The sequence below is a fragment of the Corylus avellana genome, chromosome ca2, assembly GCF_901000735.1.
Source record: "Corylus avellana chromosome ca2, CavTom2PMs-1.0".
Classification (NCBI taxonomy): Eukaryota; Viridiplantae; Streptophyta; class Magnoliopsida; order Fagales; family Betulaceae; genus Corylus; species Corylus avellana.
The window spans coordinates 47,187,312-47,201,356 of NC_081542.1; the positions used below are offsets into that span (position 1 = coordinate 47,187,312).

The window sequence follows — 14,045 nt, forward strand, 5'->3', positions numbered from 1 at the left end:
GTAAAACTAATAAAAATACAAATAATAAAAGCTGCTTTTGTTGGTCATAGTCAAAAGGCCCCAATTGCATATCTATATATATATATATATATATATATATATATCTCATTGATGAAACAAACAAACATGGAATATTGGAAGAGATTAGAGAGGGTGATTAACTGCCCAAAAATGCCTTCTTTCAAATTTCTTATGTTCCTTTCGTCTCTCTTGGTGATTTCGTTGCTTAGCCTTAGCAGTGGCAATGAAGCAGCACCCACTTACAACACTCACGTTTGCTCAGCGACAGACTTCACCGCCAACAGCACCTACCAATCCAATCTCGACCTCGTCCTCTCTTCTCTTTCCTCTAACGCCACCCTCGTCACTGGGTTCTCCAATGCCTCCGCCGGAGTGGTCTCCGGCATCTTTTTGTGCCGTGGCGACGTCAACGCCACCGTCTGTCAAGACTGCGTTGCCAGCGGAGCCAAAGAGATATTACAACGCTGCATCTTACAGATAGGGGCTATAATATGGTACGAAGAGTGCATGGTACGTTACTCCAACGAGTCGATCTTCGCCACCCTAAACGAAGGGCACGGCATATACAACGGGGACTCGCTGACTATGCCAGAGGCAGAGAGAGTCCGGTTCAACGAGTTGTTGGGCAGGACAATGGATTCGTTGGCGACCCTTGCGTCCAATTCTTCGACGGGAAAGAAGTTTGCGACGGAGGAAGAGGAATTCAAAAGTTCACTGTTGCGGTCACTGACGCTGTACAGCCTCGTGCAGTGCACGCCAGACCTGACTGTTTCCGATTGCAATAAATGTCTCCGAGGCGCCATAATGCAACTTCCTGCGTGCTGTGATGGAAAACAAGGCGGATGGGTTCTGCGACCAAGTTGTATTCTTAGATATGGATTGAACAAATTTTACAACTCCGCAGCTGCTTCGGAGCCTGCATTTCCTTCTCTTGCTCCAGGTATGAAATTAAAGAGATTATGATCAACTCATCAATATTTAGCTGTCCAAATCATATACAACTTATACGTCCAAACAGAATTAATAGGTCTCATATGAAAAAAAAAAAAAAAAATCGTTCACTCTCGAAGAGTTAGTTCACCTACCTCCTTGTGAGGTCCTCCAGCACCGTCAGTGTGCTCTTCAAGGGAGGAGGGATGGACTCCATCCTCTCCCTCCTCCCTTCATTCCCTGTTTTCCATCTCCATGCATCCATCGCGGTCTTCTTTTTCTCCCTAAAACACAGAAATTACACTTATTTCTTCAATCTAATATTTTGAGGATACTTTGTAAGTGTATAAGATTGTAAGACCCCCTCAAAGTAAGTACTAAGATTATTTTCATCGGGCTCTCTAAATTTATTCTTTATTTTAACTAAAAAAAAGAATCATGTTTTCCTATTTTAGCTAGTAACTTTTTCAAAGTATCTGGAGATCCACTTTCATATTCTTTCAAACTTTTTAGGGCGGAGAATTGTGGGTAGAGAATATCAAACTTTTTTTTTTTGTTTTCATAATTTAAGGATTACTTTTAATGGACTGTCTTATTAATATGTAGCATGTTAATGATTCATATTGTTGTATGCAGGAGGTGTTGTAGTAGGAGGAAGCAAAACGTCGCTGCTGAAAATTGTTGCCATTGTTATCCCAATTGCTTTCTCTGTGGTTCTTTTCTTCATTGCCTATTGCTTCCTTCAGAGGAGAGCAAGGAAGAAATTCAACACTTTATCCGAAGAAAATGGTGATGAAAAGAAAAAAGAAAATTATTTGATCACGAAATCTAATTAATTCTATTTAAGTCTTTGTGGTGTCAAAATTTTGTTCATTTTTAAGAATTATTGTATTTACTGTTTGAATATGTAGCTGGAGTTGAAATTACAACCATAGAATCCTTGCAATTTGATTTGAATACGATTGATGCTGCCACGGACAAGTTCTCAGATGACAACAAGATTGGTGAAGGAGGATTTGGCATGGTTTATAAGGTAGGAGTTATTTAGTATATATGCTAAGTTTAGAGCGATTCATATGCACCCTAGAGACCGTTTTAACCTTTGGTTCAAGTATATTTTAAGGGTGTTTAATCACATCTTATCTCAAAAGTTTAATCATTTAATTTATATTCAAATACTCCCACTTACGTAACGGCTTAAATTTCTTATTAATAAGGAGGTCTAATACGTGAAATACTTAATTGAAATAGGATGTGAATTATAGAGACATAGTTCAAACTCATAATTTCTACCCTTATAACTTGTCATGCGACTCATGCATGTTAACTACTTATCCCAAAAGTTGAAACTAATAGGAAGAGATGAATTTAATTATTAAATTTATATTTTAACACAGGGTACACTTTCTGATGGACAACAAATAGCTGTGAAGAGGCTATCCAAAAAATATGGACAGGGTGCAGCAGAATTCAAGAATGAGGTTGTATTGATAGCCAAACTTAATCACAGAAATCTAGTGAGGCTGCTAGGATTTTGCGAGGAAGGAGATGAGAAGTTACTTATCTATGAATATGTGCCCAACAAAAGCCTTGATTACTTTCTATTTGGTTTGGCCAATCTAAACTTCATTACATCCACTTCTTTTCTTTTTATTTTTACCTTTCCTTTTATGTCTAAATTATGAATGCATATATAATTTGCCGTTGAAGAATACATGATACATATTAATAACTTGCAAATCATTGCTAAGGAGCATGAAGTTCTAAGAAATAATAGACTAAACTATTTTTAGAAATTGAATCAAATTATATTTCCTTAATCATTTGAATTTTGTTCCTTTAATTCTAACTTTAGTAATTTTGACAAAATAATAGATCCTGCAAACCAAAGACAATTAGATTGGTCAAGACGTTACAAGATTATTGGAGGAATAGCTCGAGGGATTCTTTATCTTCACGAAGATTCTCGGATTAGAATTATCCATCGTGATCTGAAAGTTAGCAATATTTTGTTAGATGACAATATGAATGCAAAGATTTCAGATTTTGGCTTGGCAAGGATATTTGTAGTGGATCAAACACAAGGAAATACAAGTCAAATTGTTGGAACATAGTAAGTTTTTATCTTTACTTTATCTTTTTGCATAATCTAGATCAATAACACTAATAATCTTTTTGTATGTGAGAATTATCGAAAAGAAAAATATATGGTTATGGTAGTCCACCAAAAACACATTAATAGTCTCAAATGGGTAGCTCAATCAGCTGTGGACCATATATGCCTTATGAAGCAGAAGTTACTAATTCGAATCTCCCCTCTCCCCTCTTGTGTGGACATGTCAAAAAAACAAAAAAAACACATTATTAATATACATGTTTAAGCACCACCCCTTCCCAAAAGTTTAGGCTAATAAGTTTGGTTCCACTTATGTGTATTAACTACTACTCTTATTATTTTTGCTCAATGTGGGACTCAACACTCTAGCATACGTACACTCACAATACATTATCCTAGCTAGCTAGGAGATCAATTACCTTGATATACACTAAGTTCTACTAATACGGTACTATGAACAACCTTGGATAATTTTCTTCTCATCTTTTTAGTTCAGTTGTCGTTGTTCTGATGGGGTATTGGTTTGTAGTGGTTACATGCCTCCAGAATATGTTATACATGGCCGATACTCGATAAAGTCTGATGTTTTTAGCTTTGGAGTCTTACTACTAGAGATTATAAGTGGGAAGAAGAATAGCTGTTTCTATAAATCAGAACTTGATGAGGACCTGCTGAGTTATGTGAGTATGGATCGGATAATCTAATTTTGTCCTGCCTTTATGAAAAAAAAAAAAAAAAAAAAAAGACAAAATAATGGGAAATAAATACTTTGAATGAATGCAGGCTTGGAAACAATGGAGGAGTGGGACACCCATGGAGTTGTTGGATCCCACAGTGAGACATTCTTGCTCAAGAAATGAGGTTACTAGGTGCATCCAAATGGGCTTATTGTGTGTTCAGGAAGATCCGGCTAACCGACCTACAATGGCATCAATAGTTCTCATGCTTAACAGTTACTCTGTTACGCTACCATCACCTACGCAGCCACCATTTTTAGATCGAAGTAGAGAAAAGCCGAACAAAGCAGTGGAGCTAGAGTCTTTTTATGAGGCATCAGTTACTGAAGTTGACCCTCGATAGTTTGCTCATCTTCTCCGAAATCAGCATATAATAACCAACAATAATGTGTTTGTAATTGCCTCATTGAGGACTTTGACATTTATTTTATTATTATTATTATTATTAGTATACAGCTGAAGTTTAAATTACAAACCTATGATGGTGAGTTTCTTACAAATATTGAAGTACATTAGAAATGTGAGATGATGTTATCCATTGCTATCTAGGACTTGAGTCTGTTTGGGTGTGTGTTTGAGAGGATTAAAATTTAAAAGTACGTTTAATTCACAAAAAGTCTGTTTAAAGAAAAATAACATGTTTGGTAAAAAAAATTGAAAACGCTTAATTTTAAAGGTTTAAAAAGCTTAAAAATTGTCAAAACGCATTTTTGTCAAAAGCTTAAAAATAAAGCTTTTACCAAAAAATATTTTTTAACTTAAAAGCTCTATTTTTTAAACACAATTTCGAACATACTCTTAGTCTGCTATCTTATCTATGCAGTTCATACAAAGTGAGTTACTCCAAATTAATTTGTATACTCCTTTCTTTTGAATAAGAAAAATACAAGTTTTTTCAAGAACTCGCTTCAATATAATGTGTTAGTAATAGTATCACGTTTTCAAATGTTATTTATTATTTTGTAATTAAATAACAGCTTAAGGTGATGGGATCTAACACGTCAATTTGGACTCAAGTTTTTAGGAAAAATATTTGAAAGAGAATCCTTAACAAATTCATCCACTGGAGGTGACAGAGCACCTCAGACAGTCACGTCTTTTCGGACAAGTGGGCCACGTTGAAGCCCTCTCTCCTTGGGTATGTTACAATTCCTTCAACAAAGTGCAGCTAATTCCCATTCAAAAATCCCAAGATCACGGCAAAAGGTATACAAAACTGCCTTCAATTCGATTAAATGGTATTCAAATGTGAAGCCAAAGCCATTTTCAAGCGTCAAAGTTGCACTCATTAATTCCATCTACTTTTCCATATGCTTTAGCAACCAAAGCACTTGTGAAAAAGAAAAAAATGAGCATTGACTGAGTTTGGGTCTCTTCACATTAATGGGAATATTGGAAAATCTTTGTCAACACGGTTCAATTGGTTGACTCTTTGTGGTCCAGGCAATTCCGTACCGTCCGAATTATGTCACATTAAATATTAATTTATAATTAAATTATTATTCCCACTCGAAATTAGCAAATTTCTATCCATCCGAATTATTTGATCATAAGAGAATGGCCATGCCTTCTTTCAATGTCTGCTTCGTCCCTCCGGTCCTTTTCTTGCTCTGCTTGCTTAGCTTCACCAGTGAAGCAGACCGGCAATTAGCCCATAAGTGTTTCAACCAAACCACTTCCATCGCCAACAGCACCTACCGGAATAACCTCAACCACCTCCTCTCTTCCCTTTCCTCCAATGCCACTCGCGAAAGTGGCTTCTACAACACCACCGCCGGCCAAGACCCCGATACCTCAATTTACGGCCTCTTCCTCTGCCGCGGTGACGTCACCGCCGATCACTGCCGAAACTGCGTGGCAACCGCAACCAAAGAGGTTGTTCAGCAGTACTGCCCCTCAGAAAGCGCGGCCGTGATATGGTACGATAATTGCATATTACGCTACTCATATGGGCCCTCATTCTTCTCCACCACCGACGAAGAACATAGATTTTATCTGGGGAACGGGCACAATGCAACAGACCCAGATCGCTTCCGGCAGCTGGTGGCAACCACAATGAATGAGCTGGTGGCTCGGGCCGCAAATGCTTCCTATGGCGCTAAAAAATTTGCAGCGAAAGAAGCCATTTTCAATGAATCGCAAACGATATACAGCCTTGTCCAATGCATCCCTGACCTTTCCCTATCTGGCTGCAATAGTTGTCTTCAGGGGCTCGTAGCAAAGCTGGCGGCGTGTTGTGGTGGACAGCTAGGTGGCACATATATGGATCCAAGTTGTATTCTCAGGTACGAAATGTACCCGTTTTACCAGATACAATCCACCCTCGAACTGGCTCCGACACCAGTGCTTCTTCCTCCTCCAGCTCCAGGTCAACGCACGAGACCAAAAGGTAAAGTGAAAACTTTGCTATGAGAAATGTTACATACCCTTATTAGTGAATTTTGTACGGATTAATTTGGAAGATAATTGGTTAAATAATTAAGTAAAAAATTTGACATGTCAATTTTATTAGTTAATGGTTTAATTGTCAACCGTATAGTCTTAACCATCGTACCAATTATGACTTGTTATGTCAATTTATATGGAAATTATAGTTAAGATTATAGGATTGGAGTGAATTATCCCCCAATTACGAAAAGGGAAAGGGAAAAGCAAAATTAGATCAACTTGGTTTGATGATTTCAATAAGGGAAAATTACATCAACTTGGTTGGTGCATGCAGTGTGACTTTCCTATGAAGCATGTGATTATATGTTATTAAGGGAAAAGCCATCGTTGTTTATGCAGGAAAAAGCCTAATCCCATTGCTAAGAATTGTAGCCATCGTTGCTTTAATTGCTGTCTCTCTGGTTCTATTTGCTATAAGCTACTACTTACTAAGGAGGAGAGTAAGAAAGAAGTTCAATACTCTAGTGGATGAAAATGGTAAAAAGTTTGTAATCCATAGTTTTTGATGTTTTAGTGTTATGTGCTTCCACACCCACCAAATTTTCCAATAATATATGTGTGCATAGCAGGCAATGAAATTACAAGTATAGAGTCCTTGCAATTTGATTTGGGTACAATCAAAGCTGCTACAAACCAGTTCTCAGATGATAACAAGGTGGGTAGAGGTGGATTTGGTGAGGTCTACAAGGTATGGAATTAGTACTCTTCTTATTCTTTGATTGTTATTATTCTTTTCTTTTTCTTTTTCTTTTGTGTGTGTGTGCAAGGACAGAGTATTCAATTCAACATAAAAAATTCATTTACTGCATGTGAAATCCGAAGAATTCAAGATTAAGAAAAGTTCTTATGTTGGGAATTCAATAATTTTATAAAATTGTACTAACCGCTTGGGTGAAAGTAATTCTTAGGGTACACTTCCCAATAGTCAAGAAATAGCTGTGAAGAGACTCTCAAGAAGCTCAGGACAAGGTGCTGAAGAATTTAAGAATGAGGTTGTCTTGATAGCAAAGCTTCAACACCGAAATCTTGTGAGACTCTTGGGATTTTGCTTAGAAGGAGAGGAAAAGATACTTGTCTACGAATTTGTCCCCAACAAAAGCCTTGATTGTTTTCTATTTGGTCTGTCCCTTTTAGTCATATCTCCAATTTCCTTGTTTGTTTGTGTGTTTTGTTAAGTCTACGAATTTGTCCCCAACAAAAGCCTTGACTGTTTTCTATTTGGTCTGTCCCTTTTAGTCATATCTCCAATTTCCTTGTTTGTTTGTGTTTTTTGTTAAGTCTTATCATAACTCCAAGGATCAAATTCATTAAAGAAGGGCTCATTTTTGCTTAACATATTGAGTCTTGTGGAGTTATGAAGTTGCAAGGGATAGAATATATGCATGTGCATTTGAAATGAACGCATTAGTTAAATATGAATCTTACTCTGGTTCGTATATTTGAATATTGAATTTTGTGTGCAGATCCAGAGAAGCAAAGACACTTGGATTGGTCAAGACGATACAATATTATTGGAGGAATTGCTCGAGGAATTCTTTATCTTCATGAAGATTCTCGGCTTAGAATTATACATCGTGATCTTAAAGCTGGCAACGTTCTATTAGACGAGAACATGAATCCAAAAATTTCTGATTTTGGCATGGCCAAAATTTTTGGAGTTGATCAAACTCGAGGAAACACCAATAGAATTGTTGGGACATAGTAAGTTAGTTACCAATATTTAGAAAATAAAAGTTGTTCTTGATCATTACAAGTATTACATATATTCTTAAGGTTTCATATTCTTTTTAGTAACATTATTGAGCCGATGATATTGTTTTGCAGTGGTTACATGTCTCCAGAATACGTAATACACGGACAATTTTCTGTGAAGTCTGATGTGTATAGTTTCGGTGTCTTACTACTAGAGATTTTAAGTGGCAAGAAAAATGATTCCTTTTGTACTTCCAACACTGTTGACAACCTCTTGAGCCATGTGAGTATAAAAGAAACATTGCAAGCTTTTGTTTCTTTTCTAATGCCTACATCATCACCAATGAGTGAGAGGCTATAAGAATATTTGAGCAATTGATGCAGGTTTGGAGACAATGGAGGCATGGAACATCCTTGGAGTTGCTGGACCCGAGTTTGAGAGGTTCTTATTCAAGAAATGAAGTTGATAGATGCATCCATATTGGGTTACTTTGTGTTCAGGAAAATCCAGCAGAAAGACCAACAATGGCGTCAATAGTTGTCATGCTAAGCAGTTACTCTGTTACTCTACCATCACCTCAGCGGCCAGGGTTTTTCCTTCATAGTAGAACAGAGTCAAATGCGCCAACAAATGAATTGGAGGCAGATCAATCTACAAGCAAGTCAGAGCCATTGTCTGAAGCATCAATTACATACCCTCGATAGATTGTATACTTGAACAATGTGTTGCCCAATTCAAGTATCTCTTATTGGATACTCATCAACCTACAATCCCATCAATTGCACCTCTTTTTCTTCAACACTCCCTTGCTCCTTTTTCTTAGGCTTGAATAAGTTATGTTCAGTTCATTATAGAATGAGTGAGGCTATACAAAAGATTGTTGCACGACTGCCTACTAACTTGATGATGTGGCAGTGAAAATTAGCCCTTAGATCAATACTTGTAAATAATAATAATAATAATAAAAGTTGATTTTCAAGTTGCGTTATGTGTTTCAACTCGATTCATCATTCTTCGCTTTAAACTCAACGTTTGTCCCTTACCATTGAATTTGAGGGGGCATGTTGAGACATTATCTAATCATAAAGATCCTACTCACTGAAGTAATGACAAGCTTCTCAATAAAGACAATGAAGAAACAATTCGTACGTTGTAGTTGTATAGTTGAAGATAATAATTTCACAATACATTAAAGAGGATACATTAGAAGATGTATAGTTAGATAAGAGGTAAATAGTTGTAACCGCTCATAAGATTCACGAGGAGAAATATGTACTTCTCAAAGCTAACAAGGAGTTTAGCATTTAAGAGATTGGCTTGAGTTGAGTTCCAACTTCTCATTGAAATTGTGACATATGTCTCCTAACATGTTACAAGGGATATGTGTCCTAATCCAAATGGGTGCAGGGAATGGGCTGGTTTAGTTATAGTTAAGTTGGTTAGTTAAGTGGATAAGATGAGTTGGTTAATTTTAGGTAATTCAGTTTTCCAAATTTCTCAACTAGTTGATATTTGATTCTTTTTTCTTTGAACAAATACAAATATTGTACCATAATAATATATTCATTCAGATTCCTCACATTCTCTTTCTACTCTCTCTATATATTCTCCTTCTTCCATAATTTTCTTATTCTCTGTTTTCATGTCTGCAATTGCAGCTATCAGAGCATTTTTTTTTCATGATCATGGAATCCACAAATCATGGCATCTTCTTCTTCTTCTTCTAATTCCTCTGCAATGTCAACTGATGATTTATCTCATCCTCTCTATCTCTATCTCCACCATGGAGATAGTCATGGATCTTTATTGGCGAAAATTATCACACATTCATGGCACTCTGCCTAAGCCATCAAGCTCTTCCGAGATAGCAAATCTGGAAAATTGGGGCGGCCTGGTGAAGCCCATCTGCGTGGGCCGACACTTTCGGGGCAGTGGGCACACATTTGAGGTGTGACGTATTATATATATATATTTGGACTGAAAAGTGTAAAAGTAGGCGTCTTTTCCAAAATTTTCAGGAATTTTTCGTAATTCCACAGTTCCACTGTCGAGGTATTTTCCCAACTTTGTCTGAAACGTTACGAATTTCCTCGTTGCTTGACTTTTCTCAGTGGGGTAAATATACTATCATATCTTCTGAATCACTTAGACGCCAAGTGAAGGAAAACATAATAAAAAGAGAGACAATTTTGTTTTAAGCTTTTTTTTTTTTTTTTTTTTTCTTTTTTAATTTTTTTTTTTTTATTGATTTAATATGATTGATAATAGAAAACAATCATACTTATAAGAAAACTACATAGATGAGAATAATATAAATATAAAAATAGTATGATTACCTTAAAGATAAGAGATCCAATCAAATTAAATTTGAATATAAAAATATATTCTACCATCCACTCAAACTTAAAGAAAAAAAAAAAAATTGTGATTTGTTTTTTTTAATTTTTTTCATGGAGACAGTATCGGTCGATGGCATAGGCAGAGAGGGTGACCTGGAAACTCCCTAGAGTTGGTGGGTAGCAACCGATGGCACTGACTGGTTAACGACAATATGCCAAAATGGTTCAAACATTATGGCAACAATAGTACAATAGCATTCACAACAATTGAAAATGTTGAGTAACATTTTTCAGGACAATTAAAATAGTATAAGAGCATTTACAACAGTTTTCTTATAACTTCTTCTTGTTTTTGTTGTTTCCCTGAACATTAGGTAGCACTTTTAGCTTCACTATCTTTTTTTTTTTTTTTTTACCCAAAATATTTTTGTCTTATTTCTTTTCTTTTCTCTTCTCTTTTTGCCTTTCATTAGAAAAACTGTGTTGAGATTTTGTGAAAAAATATAAGGATTGATAGGAAACTTGCATTTTGTAAAGATTAAAAAAAAAAAAAAAAAACTGCTTCTAAGAAAGAAATCCTTGACGAAGTATAACTTTGTCCGTTTGTGCAAGACTCCAAACCCAAGTCGGACGCTAACAACAAAAAAACCAAGTTTGGAAAAACAATCAAGACTGCCGAGCACCACACGGTAAGACTTTATTGATTCAAGTCACCGCACATTGTACTTCTGATTTGCCTCATTGATTCAAGGCTCCAATGAGGCCACTCCTCCCAGTCCATACGAATGGACCATACTTTGGGGTCACAAATTTGAAGTGTACTTGACACCATTTTTTTTTTTTTTTTTTTTTGTTGAAAAATGTACTTCCACGTATTACCCTTTTGTGCTTCTACATTTACTTTCATTCGATAACTTTTTTATACCAAATATTTATAAGGAGGTGGAGAGAATACAAAATGGTATGAGAGATGAAATCAAATCATAATTGAATGTATTCAAATTTTATTTGATTTAATTATAATCAATTATAATATCAAATCATATCCTACAATATACTACAACACTAACTAATGATTGATAGTCCATACGTAGTAAATGCAAAAGGAAGACCTTGATCAAAACGGTTGGCATCAATTCTATTAAATGTGAAACCAAAGCCATTTTCAAGCTTCCAAGTAGTTGCACACATTAATTTCATCTATTTTTTTCCATATGCTTTAGCAACCAAAACACACGATAAAGAAAAATGAGCATGACCGATCGAGTTTGGATCTCTTCACATTTTTAAGAAAATTGGAAAATCTTTGTCAACACGTTACAACGGTTCAACTGGTTTATTGTTTGTTGTATTAATGGTTGGAAACAAGTGAGTCGTTGATGTTAAATTTCGTAGGGTACGTACAGCCAGTTCTATACCGTCCAACTCAATCCCTTTTTCATGAGCATAGGATAAATAATGCATGGCTTGAATTCTGTCATATTAAATATTAATTTCTAATTGAATTATTACTCCTACCCATTCGAAAATATTACTAAATTTCCATCCATCCGAATTATTTTAATTTAAACATTATGCTAATATAGTAGAACTCATGTAGATGCAGCCATTTAATTGATTAGCTATAATATAATACTTAATTTAATTTGTCATACTTTATAAATCTAAGAGACAGATTGTTCAAATTAGAACTCCATGTATTAAATTGATAGTAATTTAGGAATCTAACTTCACTTATTACTCCCTGAGATTCAGACACTTTTATATTTGTACCTTTAAATTTTAAAAGGTGTCAATGTTAGGTTTTCACGTTTTAGAAGTTTACAATGTCACTTATGTACGTGCTAAAGGTTTACCGTAAAATGTTCTTAGTACTCATGTAAAACTAGTAAAAAGTCAAATAATAAAAGCTGCTTTTGTTGGTCATAGTCAAAAGGCCCCAATTGATGAGTAAAACTAATAAAAATACAAATAATAAAAGCTGCTTTTGTTGGTCATAGTCAAAAGGCCCCAATTGCATCATATATCTATATATCTCATTGATGAAACAAACAAACATGAAATATTGGAAGAGATTAGAGAGGGTGATTAACTGCCCAAATATGCCTTCTTTCAAATTTCTTATGTTCCTTTCGTCTCTCTTGGTGATTTCGTTGCTTAGCCTTAGCAGTGGCAATGAAGCAGCACCCTATTACAACACTCACCGTTGCTCACCGACAGACTTCACCGCCAACAGCACCTACCAATCCAATCTCGACCTCGTCCTCTCTTCTCTTTCCACTAACGCCACCCTCGTCACTGGGTTCTCCAACGCCTCCGCCGGAGTGGTCTCCGGCATCTTTTTGTGCCGTGGCGACGTCAACGCCACCGTCTGTCAAGACTGCGTTGCCAGCGGAGCCAAAGAGATATTACAACGCTGCATCTTAAAGACAGGGGCTATAATATGGTACGAAGAGTGCATGGTACGTTACTCCGACCAATCGATCTTCGCCACCCTTGACAAATGGCCCGGCATATACGACGGGGGCTCGCTGACTATGCCAGAGGCAGAGAGAGTCCGGTTCAACGAGTTGTTGGGCAGGACAATGGATTCGTTGGCGACCCTTGCGTCCAATTCTTCGACGGGAAAGAAGTTTGCGACGGAGGAAGAGGAATTCAACAGTTCACTGATGTCGTCACTGACGCTGTACAGCCTCGTGCAGTGCACGCCAGACCTGACTGTTTCCGATTGCAATGAATGTCTCCGAGGCGCCAGAATGCAACTTCCTACGTGCTGTGATGGAAAACAAGGCGGATGGGTTCTGCAACCAAGTTGTATTCTTAGATATGGATTGAACAAATTTTACAACCCCAAAGCTGCTTCGGAGCCTACATTTCCTCCTCTTGCTCCAGGTATGAAATTAAAGAGATTGTGATCAACTCATCAATATTTAGCTGTCCAAATCATATACAACTTATACGTCCAAACAGAATTAATAGGTCTCATATGAGGAAAAAAAAAACCTGCTCTCTCGAAGAGTTGGGTCACCTACCTCCTTGTGAGGTCCTCCAGCACCGTCGGAAGTAGTCGATCATTCCAAGTCCAAACTTTTTTGTAAAAAAATTATTGTGGATAAATTTGTAATTTTATAATTATCATATTGAAAAATGGCTGAAATTTATAGGATGGAATTATTTGTTGTACAATATACCACTTTATTACTATTGAAAGCTAATAGAATTATTTATCACAATTACAAATTACATAGAGTTTAATTAGTAATTTTTAAAGTTAGGCACAATCACTTAGCAGACGTGAAAATGATACCAAGTGGGTCCCATTTTCTTCCTCATATTTAAAAATAAAAAAATAAAAAAAATTATCAAAAGTCCACTAAGCAAGATGTGAAAGTCCTGACAAAGGAAAACACCCATCTACCTTGAAAACTTCCAATCTATACCAAAATCGATCGGAGAGTATTCAGTTTATGGTTAAGATTTTAAAGTTACAAATGAAACACATGTCCCACTAACAAAAAAATAAAAAAATATTATTTACGATTTAAAGAAATATATAAAAACCAAATTAATAAAAAAATAAGGGGTAGCTTGGCCATAGGGGGCGGCTCAATGGCCAGCCAGGGGTGGCCGAACCACCCCATAGGCCATGGGGTGGTTCGGCCACCCCCATCTTGCAAAAGTGGGGTGGCGTCATGGCTTGCCCTTGGGGAATGAATAATAATAATAATAATAATAAGTTGGCCTTTGAGGGTGGTCAAACC

At 36.4% G+C, this 14,045-nt stretch overlaps 2 protein-coding genes across 2 annotated transcripts; both read left to right on the plus strand.

The window, feature by feature from the left end:
- The first annotated feature begins 171 nt into the window (after positions 1-171).
- On the plus strand, positions 172-4,176 carry LOC132172038 (cysteine-rich receptor-like protein kinase 10). Its single transcript, XM_059583463.1, has 7 exons — positions 172-961; positions 1,603-1,740; positions 1,863-1,984; positions 2,349-2,559; positions 2,827-3,064; positions 3,597-3,747; positions 3,851-4,176. The coding sequence occupies exons 1-7, from the start codon at positions 172-174 to the stop codon at positions 4,145-4,147; spliced, it is 1,947 nt and encodes a 648-aa protein (XP_059439446.1). The 3' UTR covers positions 4,148-4,176.
- Positions 4,177-5,361: 1,185 nt separating this feature from the next.
- LOC132170059 (cysteine-rich receptor-like protein kinase 15) lies at positions 5,362-8,852 on the plus strand. Its single transcript, XM_059580972.1, has 7 exons — positions 5,362-6,193; positions 6,592-6,729; positions 6,822-6,940; positions 7,161-7,371; positions 7,716-7,953; positions 8,077-8,227; positions 8,329-8,852. Exons 1-7 carry the CDS (start codon positions 5,362-5,364, stop codon positions 8,647-8,649), a joined length of 2,010 nt encoding a protein of 669 aa, XP_059436955.1. The 3' UTR covers positions 8,650-8,852.
- Positions 8,853-14,045: the final 5,193 nt, after the last annotated feature.

Coding starts and splice junctions, on each gene's coding strand:
- LOC132172038 (XM_059583463.1), top strand. CDS start 172: ATGCCTTCTTTCAAATTTCTTATGTTCCTTTCGTCTCTCTTGGTGATT. Junction 2,560..2,826: donor CCTTGATTACTTTCTATTTG/GTTTGGCCAATC, acceptor ACAAAATAATAG/ATCCTGCAAACCAAAGACAA. Junction 3,065..3,596: donor AGTCAAATTGTTGGAACATA/GTAAGTTTTTAT, acceptor ATTGGTTTGTAG/TGGTTACATGCCTCCAGAAT.
- LOC132170059 (XM_059580972.1), top strand. CDS start 5,362: ATGGCCATGCCTTCTTTCAATGTCTGCTTCGTCCCTCCGGTCCTTTTC. Junction 6,194..6,591: donor TCAACGCACGAGACCAAAAG/GTAAAGTGAAAA, acceptor TTGTTTATGCAG/GAAAAAGCCTAATCCCATTG. Junction 8,228..8,328: donor TTGACAACCTCTTGAGCCAT/GTGAGTATAAAA, acceptor CAATTGATGCAG/GTTTGGAGACAATGGAGGCA.